Source organism: Apodemus sylvaticus, chromosome 1 (assembly GCF_947179515.1).
Source record: "Apodemus sylvaticus chromosome 1, mApoSyl1.1, whole genome shotgun sequence".
Taxonomy (NCBI): domain Eukaryota; kingdom Metazoa; phylum Chordata; class Mammalia; order Rodentia; family Muridae; genus Apodemus; species Apodemus sylvaticus.
The window spans coordinates 97194183-97210836 of NC_067472.1; the positions used below are offsets into that span (position 1 = coordinate 97194183).

General features: G+C 41.3%; 1 protein-coding gene across 1 annotated transcript; it reads left to right on the forward strand.

Moving 5' to 3' along the window:
* The first annotated feature begins 9474 nt into the window (after nt 1-9474).
* Nucleotides 9475-10476, forward strand: LOC127679435 (olfactory receptor 10A3-like). The gene has a single exon (XM_052175358.1). It carries the CDS (start codon nt 9475-9477, stop codon nt 10474-10476), a length of 1002 nt encoding a protein of 333 aa, XP_052031318.1.
* The last annotated feature ends 6178 nt before the right edge of the window (nt 10477-16654 follow it).

Below are 16654 nucleotides of genomic sequence, written 5' to 3' on the forward strand. Positions count from 1 at the left end.
TATTGGTACAGAGAAAGACATTGATCAATGGAATAGAATTGAAGTCCCTGCCTTTCTTACAGACAGAATTTTTTTTGTGTGTCAAGAATTTTGAGGGTGGGCTGGAGTCCTTATCTTTCCATTAGTGTCCTGCTTGACTACAGGAGATGGCCTCTTCAGATACCATATCCCCATTTCTTGGAATCTCATCTAAAGTTACCCCCATAGATTCTTGTTAACCTCCCCAATCCCAGGTTTCTGAAATATCCTCGAGATGTCTCCCACCCCCACTCATGCCAGCCAACATATTTACATTCCTTCTTGGTGATTTAATTTTTATGTGATATGTTTCTCAAGAATGACTAAGAGATTAATTATTTTATATTTACGTACTTCAATATGTGCTATAGATGCTGGCTGAAGTGGTGCATCCTTTTAATCCCAGCATTGTCAAGGACAATGCAGGAAATCCCAGATTTCAAGATCAGCCTGGGGTATATGTGTTCCATAGCACTGTGAGATATATACCAAATGAGACTTATTCCTGAGAATACAAAGGCTGAGGATGTCACTCAATGATAGAATACTTGTGTAACATGCATTAGGTCCCAGGTGTAATCCCAGTACAATAAAGCAAGCAAAAACATTATAGCAGATTTGCTCTGCACATGTATCTGCTTACTTCAGGCTGACCTAGATCCCACCGGGCATCACTCCTGTCTAGAGCATCAGGAGACCAACAATATGGTGAGATTTATCTAGAGAGAAAATAAATTCCAAGAAAGTAAAAAAAAATGCCTTTGAATTAATAGATTTTCAGATTCTAATCATAAACTATGACTTTTGGATATTTAACATATATATCTTAAATATGTACTTTGATGGTTTAATACACTGTTACTACAGTATTGATCTCTTTGGGTCAGTTCTCATGTTTTCCTTTAAGCATTTGTTTATCTGTGGTGTTTGTTGGAGAAGGGAACCCACTTTTCCCTGTGAGCAGGAAGGACTCTGGATGTGCAGAAACATCTCCACAAACTTGCCACTCAGTGTTGAGCAAGGCAGATTCCATGATTCCGATCTGTGCTTCATTAAGAGCTCAGATGATATGCACACACTTTGAAGCTTGAGACTTGCTGCTGCATGATATAGATTTCATCTTCAGACTGAAGAGGCGTTTTCTCCCTCCTCTGCTCTCCTGCTGTCAGAACACTGGAGCTCACTGAACACACAGTCTCCCTCATCCAGGGTTCCCTGAAACTGCAATAGAGTAGAGTTGAGTGGTCTGTGGTCATCCACGCATCCTACTTTCTCTCTTCTGTCAAAACAGGTCCAGGGAAACCTTTATCATCGTCTTCCCACACAGATCTCCTTGCTGGAACAAGAGGACCATGGCTTCTACCCTCCAGGCATGGCATCGCCATGGTTTGGTGTGAGTGAGATGTTGGAGTTGAAGGCTCTGCTGGCATCCCACACAAGATAGACTTTAAGGGGAGGAGATGAAATAGGAAGCACAGTCAGTCACTTCCATACTGGTTTGGACTGGCAATAGTGAGTTGTGACGAGGTGAATGAATTATGTGGGAAGCCTACAGAAATAGTGATTTAAAAAAATACCTCATTAAAAATAGGTTTTAAAAAAGTGTAAGGCTACACAGGATCTGTGTGGAATCCTCAGAGTGTCAGTCTTTCTTCACTGAGAATAAGAGTGCCGTGTCTTTCCCATAGGACTCCAGCTCCTGCTTTAAGACATCATGAAGGTCAGAGTGACCATGCATCTACTGTCTTTCAGGTGCTTTTAATTTCAACAATAAGCATGAGAGCAGCTTATTCTAACCCCTTTGAGAATTTCCTAGACTAATAAAAAGACATTTGTATTTGTGTCCCACCCTGCAGGTGTGGATGTCTGTGCTGGGGTTGGTAATGTACTTCTCTACAGGGCCTCTGTGTCCGGATTGCTGATGACAGACATACCACTCTGGAAACCCAGCTCAAGACCAAGGCTCTTCTTGTCTTGGTCCCAGTTGTGCTTTTGTGTCCCTTCTAACTGCCCTCCCACACCCACTACTTTTCTTGTCCTCACTTAATGATATTGTTAAAGTGATACCCTGGAATTGTTTAAAATGAAGTTTTTACTTGGATAGTGTCTAGTGATACAGTGACATTTTCTCCTTGACTTTTTGTTTCTTTGTGTTTTCAGTTCAGGTGTAGCCTAGGCTGGCATTTTTCAGATGAGGTTTCACTGTGTAGGCCAGGCTGGCCTTGAACTTGGTATCCTATTATCTTAGTCTTGGAAGAACTGAGATTACAGATTCGTTACTTTATTGTTAGGATTCCTTTCCCATTAAATAAGTCTGAAGTTCACTTTTCAGCTTTTATAAACCTTCCATGTATTTATTCCAAAAATAAAAATATTAAGCCAGAGATGGATGAAATAAATATAAACTTTCAAAGTTCTGCCTGCTTTCATTTCCAATGACATTCCACTGCTAACAAATAGTCATTTTAAGTTCACTTGTGAATGTTCCCCCTGACATTTCCTGTGGTTTAAAACCACAGGGTGTGTAACATGAAGTTTTCTCATGAAATTGGAAGGGGCTTTTATATTCTGGGCTTAGCTTGTTTTCCTTACTCCTAAGTTTTTCATTCTCCTTTTTGACCTTTGACTTTGTACAGCTTTAATGACATAATGTTTCTTCCGTAATTTCTATGATTTTGAAACTTACTGGGATTTCCTTTCTGAAAAAGGAATCGATTTTTATAAATATTGTAGAAACATTTTAGAATGAAAATATATAGTTAGGGGATCTACAATATATTCTTTTAATCTCCTATTTACTTTCATGTCATATATTAATTTGAACATCATTATTTAAATCTCTCTGCCTGTATTCTATGGTGTCTATTTGCTCTAATGAGCTTCCTCATTCACAAGGAGCATGGATTTCTCCACACCTTGGTTACTGTCATATAAATTATATATTTTTTGATTAATAATTGATGTTATTGTTACTCACCATATGTGCTTTACAATGCACCTGGAATTAGCTCATTTTCACTGAGGTATCATATAGTTGTGGAAAGGGCACACACCATAATTCTACACACCCATGACCTGCAGACATAATCTTGGGTTTGGAGTGGAAGGTGAGAAAACTCACTTCAGATATGGAAGTTTAAAACAGAAAGCTTTAGTTTCTGAGCACTCAGAGAGCCAGCTAGTTTAGGATCTGAACTGAGTCCTGAAAGGGAGAAGGAGATTGTACAACATTTTTAAAGGATGGGAACACAAGGCAAGGGGGGTGGGCGCTGCAGTGTTATCTAATTTATTTTCACATTATGGGTTAAGCAAGGGAGTGCCGATCGGAGACTGAGCTGTAGCTGGGGCACCTGGCTTCAAGGTCTCTAATTCATTCTCCTAGTCATTAGGTCTGGAGCTCAGAGTGACAAGGGGACAAAGGAGTGGGTCAGCTGCATTAGTTAATTAGGGTAAAACACATATGGTGGGCAATAATGACATCAATTATTAATCAAACAAAACATTATTTATATCATTTATATTCCAATATTATATTTATATACCTATATATTGGTTATATATTTTATAATTTATGTACCTTGGTTCAGATAATGGCAATTTCTATATTCTTTACCAGTTAGCAGACAATTAAGAAAACATTTAGAGATGTGGGATATATATTTCCTGTGAACATAATCTTGTTTGACCCTGCTGGCAAGATGGAACTGTCCCTGAGATGTCTGGACTCAGGCCACTGTTTACAACAGAAGCTGTTCAGCTATAGGGAAGTCCCCAGCTCCCCTAGGGCCTGGGACCTTGAATTTAGTTTCTCCCTATGATTAAATGGAGTCCAAAAATGGAATGGTAATACTTAGGCTAAGTTTCTTTTGCTTGTTCCCAACAATAGAGTGTACTAGGGAAGAGATGTTCCCATGGAAGAATTCGGTGCAGGAATAATGAAAGTCTGAGAATTATGGAGGCATGCTGCGTGCCTGGGCATGTCATCCTACCACAGAGAGTGATTTAGGAAGGGACCCTGGATTGAAAGCTGAGAACAAAAACCTCTTCCCTCAGGGCATGTGGTCCACTTCACATGGAGCATAGATCTGGGAGGATATATCTCTGTCATCCCCAGCCTATGGTTGCAGGAAAGAAGGGCCTTTTGGGGGAGGAACATTCTGCTAGGAATCTGCAGAGAGGGTAGCCTTGGTGAGGACATCAGTAGAATTCTGTAAAAACAGAATCAGCAGGTCTGTGGAACCCATGCTCTTCTGGGCAGAGTGAATGATCTCTTACTGTTCTGGGCAGAATAGACCAAAACTCAAGTTCCTGGTTCACATATATGCTCTATGGGATTATTAACACTTGAATTTTTACAGAGAAATGTAGTCAGAGAAGTTCTGCTCAGTTGGGCAAGCTTTCTAAATCTTTGCACTCTCAGGACAAGAATTTGTAAGGTGCTCCCCTGCCCCTCTTGGGAGCTTGGACAGGGTGAAGGAGCCCTCCACTCCTGCTTTGCCTGGGTGCGTGGACTAGCAGGTGCCTCTTTGATGAGTGGATGTGTGGTGGAAGAGCAGAGCAGTGTGTGAGCTGAGGAGAGAGGTGGAGGTGGAACTTGAGGTGAGTCATGATGGTGACAGGTGTGAGAGAGGGCTGAGGTCGACAGTGGAACTAGGTCTTACCTAGTGGGGTAAGGCTGGAGCTTATGAAGATTCACACTCTGCTCCTGAACATCCTGCTTGCCCAGCATCACCCTGGTTCTTTACAGAGGCCAAAGATGAGGAATGGTTCACTTTCTGGATTGGATCTCCTTGGACACCCCTGTGATCCTTGATAACACTGAGGGCCATGTGGGGTCTGTTGATGTCCATGACCCATGTTCCCACCTAATACCATGAATATGTCTGTGGTATATGCCGTAGCCATGTTGATTTTCTTGGGTCGTGCCTTGTATAGGAAATGTGGATAGATGTCTGTAGTCTGTGCTGCAATCTGAAAACATTTTGATGTTTGTGGGTCATGTTCCCTCTTGGGGCCATATTGATGTGAATGAGGGTCTGTGCTGCCATCTGAAGCCACGGTGATGTGTGTAGCCTTGTTTATGGTCTTACTACAGCCAGGTACCATGTTTGGGGTCTGTGCTGTCCTCAGAAACTGGGAAGAAGACCCAATCTGAGCTCCAGTTTACAGGAAGGAGGAAGGAAGCTACTTTGGCAGTGATGTTGACAACTGCAGATGCACAGCTGAGAAAGGGGGTGTGTGGAAGGCTTCTGTGACAACCCATACCCTAAAACTCTACCCCCACTGCCCCCAAAAGTAACAGTACTACAAGGAAGCCATCAAAGAGAACTCTTATAAACTTGTGATAAGGATGCTGAAGTGTAGCTTTCCACAACTGATGGCTTCTGGTGGGGATGCAGGTGGAGAAGGACTCAGTTTTCTTTTGGGAAAGGCGACTTGGAGTTTGACCATGCTCCAGTAACTATATAGACAACACAAATTGGACTTAAAAAAACTTGTTGGAGGGGGTAGGTCACAAGGATGAGTGGAGGGTGGACATGAAAGGACTGGAAAATGTGTGTGACTGAGGTGTATGATTTGAAATTCTCTAAGAATCAATAAAAATACTATTTTGAAAAAAAATAGCTGAGATCAAGTGTAATGATGTTTTTTTTCTTTTTTAATTTTAACAATTTTATTCTCCTTCTAGAAAAAAAGGAAGTTCTGGGCATGGGAGCCTGAATGCTTTTTTATCTACCTTGTTGTACAAACCGTTGGTTCACTGGATCAAATCCCCTCCCTCTAGAGCACTTTCATCCCACCCTCACTGTTTTCCTGTTTACAATATCACCCAGTCTTTGCTTTTGTTTCTTTCTGAGAGTGCTAATGTGAATTCAAATCTCTTGTGTAAGGGGAGGTTATTCCTCATGGACACTCAAAGGAGTGATGCCCCACATCTTTTCTCTAGAGTGTTCCCCTCTGAGGGGCCAAGTCACTGCCCCTTGAGTCATCATATTAAATATGAGGTTGATTCCAAGTTGTTTGGGGAATCAACAACTCTAAGGCCCAGAGCTGGATCACTAAACCTTGAGTGAGTGGGTTTTGATTAGTATTAAAACAGATGATAATGTATGGAAATCCTGGAGACAGCAATGAGGTAAGGAAGTATGGCCTCTGCTTGTAGTGTGTGCTGTTAGAAAGTTCCCTTCACAGTTCTTATCACTGACTGGCTGAAGATGCTGTGAAAGGGACATCCCAGTGCGCAGAGGTCACAACGTAGAGTTCAGTAGTTTAAATCATCAGTAGAATTTTGTTTTTGTGTCTGCTCATGTCTTTTTGTCTTTTTCTTTCTTTTCTGAGAGGCAAGTAGACAACAACTTCAGGAATAAGTACTTTACATGCAACTGACCACCACATCCTAGAAGTTTGGACTAAGTCACTTGGTCCAATACTTTTCTCAGTGGGCTGGCTGAAGGATAAAGAAAGAACTACCTGCCTATTACCCATTGGAGAGTTATTTAAGGCAACATTAGAGTCTTTTAATATTGATTGGCCGTTCATAGTTATTTTTTGACCACTCATGTGCTGTGGGTTGCCCTGATGCTGTTTGTATTCTGCTGTTAATTATGATTCCTAGAGAAGGGTTGCCTCCAAGGAGTCTTTAATCACATACTCAGGTGATCTCATGTGAACCTTCTCCCCATTCTAACTGGTCAATAAAGGCTAGAGCCTGTGATTGGACAATGGAGGGGAAAGGTGGGACAAGACGTTTGGGAGAGTGAGGGAGGAGAAGGAGCAGGAGATAGGAAGACAGAAGAAGAGGAGAAGGAAGCCATGATGGAGCAGACCCAAATGCACAGGAAAAACTGCAAGTAGTAGAGGGTCTTATAACTGGAGAATAAGTTAGTGTAGTGCTGGATCTGCCTAATCTAGGCCCATAGCTTATGACTGGAACTGGATTGTTTGTTTGGTTTTTTTTTTTTTTTTTTTTTTTTTTACATGGGCTTATTGGGGTTGGAAATTCCCTTAACATTCATGATACATTTTTTCCCCTTGTGGAAAATTTGGCCTTTTAGCATGCTTGTTTGTCTTTCATTTGTCCCAGTGATGTCACATCTATGAGGCACAGAGTCACATTTATGTTGCTTCAGATATTTATATCTTTTTAGAAAAAATAGCCTTATTTATATGTATGCATGTGTGTGTGTGTGTGTGTGTGTGTGTGTGTGTGTGTGTGTTTGTGTCCATGAGTGCAGGTGCCCATGGGTGCAGGTGCCCATGGAGGACAGAAGGCATTTGATCCCCTGGAGCTGGAGTTATAGGTGGCTGTGCCCCTTTTGATGTGGAGGCTGGGAACCAAACCCAAGTCCTCTGGAAGAGGAACAAGCACTCTTTATCGCTGAACCATCTCTCCAGTCCTCAGACACTTGTCTTTGTTTGCTCTGGGAACATCTTAAATCTTTATTAGTTGTTTTGAAATATACAGTGAATTGTTGGCAGTTATAGGCTTCCTACTTATTAAAGATAAATTTTTTTATTTCATGAAGTGTTTTCACTGAGTCCTATAAAAGTTTCCTACTTTTTATTTTATGTTTTACTTTTTGAGATTATAATATGATCACATAATGTCTCTTTTCTATTTCCCCTCCCCCTTCTTTCCCTCTTTAAAATCCATGGCCTCTTCTTCTTTAACTGCTGTTACACACATGCACACACGTGTATGTTCCAAAATACATTAAATACAATCTGCTCAGTCTATGTAACATTACAACTTCTTCAGTTTCATATATTTAGAGTTGAGTACGCATTGCTATATTTATGCTGTTGGAAAGAAATTTGAGCCTTGATCAGTAGAGTCTATTTTTCCAATTTGAAGAGACTTATTTTCAAAGTGAAGTATGTGTGAGCATCGTGGTTGCTTCAGGCTTAGATATGCAAGCATAGTCCACATAAAAATAAATGAATTCACTCTGTTTGCTAATACTCTCCAGATCTGCAGTGAAGTTGTGTGTCTTCTGCTGGCTGTGTCTATCTGTGGTCTCCACCTCCTTATCTCTCCTGATGAATTTGCTCTGGATTTCGGAACATCCCACACAGGCCAGTCGGCTCCATTCTAGTTCTATGGTGTGATCAGGATCTATGAATAGGGGAAGTCAGTCTCATTGCATCTTTGTTTTCCTGAATCAGGAGTTCTTTCACTGCAGTATCCTGAGGTTAGAACTGTTATTCTTGCTTTGGCCCATCCCCCATGCCCTACCTCAAAACTTCCCAATTGTTTTCTCACTGTAATATATTCTGGCTTCACTTTTAAGCTTATTATGAATTATGGATGAAGTCTAGATGTTTCTAAGTTTTTATTCTCAAAATATTGTATTAATATCTTTTATGAGCCAAGAACTGTTGTAGCCATTGTGTGTAAACATAACACATGGTCTCTGCATATTCTGTTCTAGAATTCAGGTTTTTATGTGTGAAAATAAATGTCAGTTGGTAATACCAGGGTCAAATAGAGGTGAGAGTACAAGGTAGGGACTTGGAGGAGTACAAGGCAGTACTAGGAGGGACTGTCTGTTGTTCCATACTGGTTAGGGGCATGCCAAAATCATGCAGCATGCTTAGCTTCTGTTGACCTCAGGGTTCTAATGTGTTTGTGGCCATACAGAACCTTGGAAATGGTAGTTAATCAGAACTTGTTGAACAGCCATGATTTTATGTACTTCTGCATGAATAAAGGACTTGAGAGAAGGAAGAATGTGACAAAGAGGGTTGAATAGAAACTCTCAAATCACAAGTTCACAGTGACCTTTAAATGGGCTTAGAAAAAGCTATGAGGGTCACAAGGAAGGGACTTGGACATCTATCTCTAAAAATGACACATCTGGGCTCATTCTTGTAGCTCCAAGTTTGAGCAGAGATCGGAAACCAATTCAAATATATGTGAGTGTCACCTAATAAAGGTACATTTGAAAAACACCCACGTTGTTCCTGTAAAATACTGAAAAGTTTAACTGCATAAGCTACTTCATTCATTTTTATTTTGAATGTAATAAGTATTTTTCAATAAATACACAATTTAAAAATATTCACATCAGGTTACAAATGTTTTGTGGATAGCTTTTAAAATCTATTTGCTTTTTTACATTTAGTTTTGAGGGTTTTGAATTTTGTATTTAATTTAAGTAAATTTAAGTAAAATAAATAATACTACTATGGAAACATCTAGATACATGTAACTTATCTTTAAATTATATTTATTTCTCATAATATATAACTTGCAATAGAAAATTGACAGTATTTTGCATATTTCAGAATATATTTTAATATAGAATTATTCATTTTTCTTCTATATTTGAAAGATTAATTAGTGCAACTGTGTAGCTGTTCTCCAAATTGACAATGGTTGTTTTTGTGGAGAAGGTCTCCTTTTATTACACTCTGCCATAACTCCTGGGGTGAATGCAGGCTGGACCTGAGGTCATGACTCCTTTCTTAGATGTTATGCCTCTAAGAACAGCAGGAGGCTCCACTACTGCAACAAGGGGGCAGAATGACAGCTCTGTGGCTGAGTTCATCCTCTTGGGCTTTTCTGCCTTTCCTGAACTCCAAGGGCAGATGTTTGGGGCTTTCCTGGTTATTTATCTAGTGACCCTGATGGGAAATGCCACCATTGTTGCCGTCATACTCCTGGACCAGAGCCTGCACATCCCCATGTACCTGTTTCTGCAGAACTTATCTGTGGTAGAAATGAGTTTCAGTGCAGCCATTACACCTGAAATGCTGGTGGTCCTGACTGCTGAGAAAGCTACCATTTCCTTTGGGGGTTGTTTTGCACAGATGTACTTCATTCTTCTCTTTGGTGGAACTGAGTGTTTTCTCCTTGGAGCAATGGCTTATGATCGATTTGCTGCAATCTGCCATCCTCTATCCTACCCTGTGATTATGAACAAAAGAGTCTTTATAAAATTAGTTATGTTCTCATGGGTATCGGGGATCATGGTGGCTACTGTGCAGACCACGTGGGTGTTCAGCTTCCCCTACTGTGGCCACAAGGAAATTAACCATCTCTTCTGTGAGACTCCTCCTGTGCTGGAGCTTGCCTGTGCAGACACCTTCCTATTTGAAGTCTATGCCTTCACAGGCACCATTTTGATCGTCATGGTCCCCTTCCTGTTGATACTCTTGTCTTATACTCGAATTCTCTTTGCCATCCTGAGGATGCCATCCACTACAGGGAGGCAGAAGGCGTTTTCCACATGTGCCTCTCATCTCACCTCTGTCACCCTCTTCTATGGCACGGCCAGTATAACTTATCTACAGCCCAAATCCAGGTACTCACCAGACACCAAGAAACTGATGTCACTGGCGTACACACTTCTCACCCCTCTGCTGAATCCACTTATCTACAGTCTGAGGAACAAGGAGATGAAAAGGGCTGTGTTGAAATTATGGCAAAGAAAAGTGGCTTTACACACAGCTTGATTTGTTGATGAACCTGGTGTTTTTCTATCATGCTTTTGATGTTTATGGATTTTGAAGGTGGTGAAAACAGAGTATTCTTTTGGGTAGGTAACTTGATATCTTCTTATTTGGAAACATATTACATTATTCTTCTCTTTTAATATTGTAGTCAATTGTTTTTAAAGAGATATGCTTCTGAAGCACTTGATTCACAGTTTATTGATCTACTTTCTATTATTGACATAAAAATCATTGCTACAGTGTTGCTATTAAGGTGATTCTCCAATAAACATCTAATTCTTTATACTAATATGCTTGGTGATTTTATTTTGGTGTGCTAGACTCCTCTAAAAGTGCCTAATGGAATACATCATCTTGTCATTATATATTTAAACTTTTAAAGTTGAATTTATTATTTGTGTGTATGCAGACTTTTTTTTGGCATGCCATGGTACATATGAAGGTCACAGGTCCTTTGCCAGGATGCAGGGTTTACATGCAATCGTGAATGGGCCATAGTATTTGGATGTCCTAGCTGTTTTAAAGCAAATGTTGTTGGTGCTGGCTTTGTGTGGCTTGTGCTCCATGGCATCCTATTTGGTTTCCCACAGCTTGAGGAGTGTTCTGTGCATCACCAATATCAACGTCTGCCATAGTTGGTCAGATGGCCTGATGTTCATTCAAGACTGCAAACTCCTCTACATTCCAGGGGATCATCAGTCTCTGGTAAAATACAAACAAACAGACAGACAAAAACCTACTACTCCTATCAGAACATCTCCTGATCCCAACTCTTTTATACTCTGAGGGTAAGGAAGGGAACATTGTGGGCCATGTCATTGCTGAAAAGGAGGAGGACGCCAATGAATTCCCCTATGGATAGACTGGTTGTGAATCTTGTGTACCTAAGCATTGGCTTGACCCAGAAGCAGATAGACCAGGGTTAATGGGCCATAATTGAGAACTTCAGTGCCAAGTATTTGTCTCTGCATGTCATAAGATCAAGAAGACAGCTTTGCACCTTTATTCTGTTGAATTCAACTTCTAGACTGGTGAGATAGAACCCAATTAACTATGCAGATTGGAAGATACATATGCTATGAAGTGGCACATGTATCAAAAGTTGGATGAGCTTGGATAGCAGCTGATGTCAAGGAAGAGTAGATTGTAGTTATGTCCTTTAAGGAGACACAGGAAATTCTGGACAGCACAGCTCTTGGTTCTGAAGAGGCTTGTCTGCAGGAGAATCTGGCTGGGCAGGATAGTTGCAGGAACAGCAAGGACAGCACTGATGTCCAGGACAGCTCTCAGGATCTGGAGAGTCTGCTTGGGCATCAGCAGTTTCTGTTATGTTTATATTCTGGCTCCTGTATGTCTGCTCTGCAGTATCTGTCCTGAGATCATCTCCCGGTGATGTAAATGGCTTCAACTCTTAACACCATCTTTCCCATGACCTACTTTGATCATAAAAGCACACTTGGACACAGAACCTATTGTGAAGCAGCCAAGGAAGGTGGAGACCTGCAGTGATTAACTTTCCTTGGCCAATGTATCCCATACTGGATCTGTTTGCTGTATTCTGGCCTGGGTTTTGGTGGTCCTATGGACATCACCTAGAATTTCATACAGGAAGCAGGGCTAACTATGAAAGCATTTGACATTTTATGGTTTATTTGTTCATTCTGGGAGTAATGAGGACCATCAAGTTAGAGCTTATTCCCCTTTCCATCTATTCCAACCTGCCTTCTCTCAAAACTACTCATGTGGTATCCCTTGTGTGTTATTTCCTTTCCCATTGGGAGAAGGTGATGACTACTGAACTTCTAATACAGAAGCACAATTTGTAGATTCTAAGAAAGGGACTAAATTGTAGTATCTAACTTGAAAAAATGCATAAGATGTAAGTTAAAACAAATTAAATAAATGAATGAAATAAATCTAACTGGCCATCATGGAAGTTAATAATCCTAGCACTTCGATGGCCAAAATAGGAGAACCACAAATTCTAGGCCAGCCCGCGCTACATAAAAACCATCTTCATTTTTCAAAACCAAATGCTCAGACACAAATAGAATCAAACACACAAGATATAAAAACAAGTCAAGAGAAAAACGTAAAGAAATCCTAATTTCAATGCTGGCTCCGATGTCTTTTAATTTTTTGAAATTCAGTTGTCCTTACTGTGAATAGGATTGTTCTACAGGAAAGGATACAGAGAGGATGGCTGTGTGGTGGTGGGAATGTTACTTCATTAGAGACACTTGAGGACCAGCTCTAATGAAACTATTCGTGGGTGAGCACAGTGCCCGGCAGCTTCCTCAAGATGAGAGTTCCTTGAGTTCAGGAATTGGGGATGGTATGATGAGAACAATAATGAGACATTGCTCTAGAAGAAAAAAAAGGAAAAAGAGAAAGAGAAATAAAAAGAAAAAGAAAAAGGTCCCAGTGCAGCCATCACAATGCTCTTAATGAAAGGATGTGTATCTGTTAGGAACTCTTCTGAGCTGGGCACTGGCTCAGGATCTCTACCATTTCTCACCGCCCCTCATGCTATATGAGACACTACTCAGATCCCATTAGGAGTCAATCCTTTGATTATTTCCCGCTTTTGCTAGGTATCCTTTAATTAAAACTTTATTATAAAAATGATAATAAAATATCACTTGGATAAATACACAAGACCCAACATCTCTATAGCTCAGTGAAGTTCTACATGGTTAGACAGCCATTCTGAGGCCACTGAGCTGCATGGGGGCATTTTACACTTTTACTATCAAATGTATCTTTATGTATTACACCACCAAAACCTGAAAAATTCGTGGCAGACTTAGAACTAGAAAAACAATAGCCTTCTATTCTCTGAGGGATGTATTTTCTCTTCTCCCCTTTTTCTTATGGCTCCCTGTAGCCCTGGCTCACCTCAAATATGACCAGCAGGTGCTCTCAACTCTTACGCCCCCATCTCCATCACTTCAGGCCAAGGGTATTTTCACCTGAATTATTTTAAGTTCTTTTGATTTCTGTTTTATTGTATCTGACTGTTCTGTTCTCTCTCTAGCTCCACCTTCCCACAACTGTTCTGTTAACCTGTCCTTTGACACTATGTTTTGATTTTTGAAAACTAATCTCCTTTAAACCCCTAATAGTTATAGTTTTTCTCCATTCTTTTTTATTGCATACTTTATTTACATTTCAAATGCTATCCTGTTTCCCCTCTGGAACCCCCCTATCCAATCCTCCCTCCTCCTGCTTCTATGAGGCTGCTCCACACCCACTTACCCACTCCCACCTCCCTGCCCTGTCATTCCCCTACACTGGGGCATAGAGTCTTCCCAGGATCAAGGGCCTCTCCTCCCATTGATGTCCGACAAGGCCATCCTCTGCTACATATGTGGCTGGAGTCATGAGTCCCTCCATGAGTATTTTAGTTGGTGGTTTAGTCCCTGGGAGCTCTGGGGGGGGGGTCTGGTTGGTTGATATTGTTGTTCTTCCTATGGCTTGCAAACCCCTTCAGCTCCTTCAGTCCTTTCTCTAACTCCTCCATTGGGGACCCCATGCTCAGTCCAATGGTTGGTTGAAAGCATCCACTTCTGTATTTGTCAGGCTCTGGCAGAATCTTTCAGGAGACAGCTGTATCAGGCTACTTCTTGGCATCCACAATAGTTTCTGGATTTAGTGGCTGTATATGGGATGGATTCTTAGGTGGGGCAGTCTTATTGTTCTGAAATATTGTCTACGACCATTTATCTATTTTGTGATTTTCTTTCGTAAAATTGTTGCTCCATGGGTTTTTAGAAATTCTTAGATGTTGAGCCAGTAAGATGGCTCAGTGTGTAAAATGTACTGGCCGCCAAGCCTGAGTTTGATCACCAGAACTCACATGATGGAAGTAAAGAACTTATAGCCAGTGGTCTCTTACCTTTCATATGCACAAAGTGGTACCATGTGCACACTTACATGCACACACATACACAGACATGCACACATTTATACCTATGCACACATACTCACATACAAACACATATGCACACACAGGTACGTATGCATACACACACTCACACAAACACACACACATGAAAACACATTCTTAGCTGTATTTTTTTGTGACAGTTTATAATATCTTCTCTGTGTTGCTTTCTTGAGTACTCTTTCTGCATCCTTTGGTTTTCTCATTCTTTTCACCATCTAGTGTTCAAATTACTGTTATGTGCAATTTCTATGGGATAGCTCCCACACTGAAGAAGGATGTATTCTTTCTTGACCATTTGTTTATCTGTGGTGTTTGCTTGGAGAAGGGGACCCACATTTCCCTGTGAGTAGGAATGACTCAGGATGTGCAAATATGTTCCCCACAAACTCGCCACTCAGTGTTGAGCAAGGCAGATTCCATGATCCGAATCTGTGCTCCATTAAGAGCTCAGATGATATGCACACACTTTGAAGCTTGAGACTTGCTGCTGCATGATATAGATTTCATCTTCAGACTGAAGAGGCGTTTTCTCCCTCCTCTGCTCTCCTGCTGTCAGAACACTGGAACTCACCGAACACAAGGCCTCCCTCATCCAGGCTTCCCTGAAACTGCAATAGAGTAGAGTTGAGTGATCTGTGATCATCCACACCTACTTTCTCTCTTCTGTCAAAACAGGTCCAGGGAAACCTTTATCATCGTCTTCCCACACAGATCTCCTTGCTGGAACAAGAGGACCATGGCTTCTGCCCTCCAGGCATGGCATTGCCATGGTTTGGTGTGAGTGAGATGTAGGAGTTGAAGGGTCTGCTGGCATCCCACAGGGACGTCCCAGACCTGAGAGTTAGAATGGCAGGAGATAGACTGTAGGGGGAAGAGATGAAGAAATAGGAAGCACAGCCAGTCACTTTCGTACTGGTTTGGACTTGTAATAGTGAGTTGTGAAGAAGCAAATGGATTATGCGGGAAGCCTACAGAAGGAATGATTTTTTTCTTATATTGTCTATTTTCTTTATTTACATTTTAAATGTTGTCCCCCTTTTCAGGTCTCTCCTCTGGAAACCCCCTATCCCATCTCCCCTCCCCATACCTCTATGAGGATGCTCCCCCACCCATCCACCCACCCACTCCCACCTTCCCATCCTGTAATTCCTCTACACTGGGGCATTGAACCCCTTCAGGCCCAAGGGCCTCTCCTCCCACTGATGTCCAACAAGGCCATCCTCTGCCACATATGTGGCCAGCGCCATGAGTCACTCCGTGTGTATTCTTTGGTTGGTGGTTCAGTCCCTGGGAACTCTTGGGGGGGGGTCTGGCCCATTTAGACTGTTCCTTCCTCCATGGAGCTGCAAACTCCCTCAGCACCTTCAGTCCCTTCTCCAACTTGGAGGAGTGCTTTTATAAAAAAAAATGGCTCTGTGTGGAATACTCAAAGCATCAATATTTCATCCTTGCAAACAAGCATGCTGCATGTTTCAGACAAGGACTCCATCTCCTACTTTGAGAGTCAGCATGAAAGTCAAAGTGACCATGTACCCGCTGTCTTTCAAGTGCCTTTAATTTCAAAATCAGCATGAGAGACCAGCTTGTTCTAACCCCTTTAAGAATTTCCTAGACTAATACAAAGGCATATATTTGCTTCCTACCATGGAGCTGTAGATGTCTGTGGTGGGGTTGGTAATGTGCTTTTCTGTAGGCCCTCTGTGTCTTTGATGCTGATGACAGGGAAACCACTCTGAGAACCCAGCTCAGAGACCAAGGCTCTTGTCTTTGTCTCATTGGCCTTGATTCGTCTTTTCTGACCTCCCTCTGCCCTCTCTTTTTGACCTTGCAGAATCTCTCTCATATTGTATATTATACCCTGGTTATTAAAATATGAAATTTAGATTCTAGTTTCTCATTCCTTTTTGTGCAGTTTTGTGCAGAGAGAGGAGGACAGCTCTCTTTCTTTCTCCCTCTCCCTCTCTGCCCCCCTCTTGTATTTTTTTAGATGGGGTTTCATTGTGTAGCCCAAGCTGACCCAGGACTTGGAATTCTCCTGCCTCTGGAATGCTGGAATTATAGATGTGTTCCTAATGCCCTTTTCATTAAAAACATATGAATTTCATTTTCTAGCTTACAAACCTTGTTTTTACTTATCACAAAAGAAATCCCAGGAGGAAATGCAGGAAATACACACTACTTCTCAAAAGTCTCTCTACTATCTTCTCCACTTTTGTTCCTAGGAACCGT

Bases quoted from the DNA above. Each gene is read 5' to 3' on its own strand.
- LOC127679435 (XM_052175358.1), top strand. From the start codon at position 9,475: ATGACTCCTTTCTTAGATGTTATGCCTCTAAGAACAGCAGGAGGCTCC.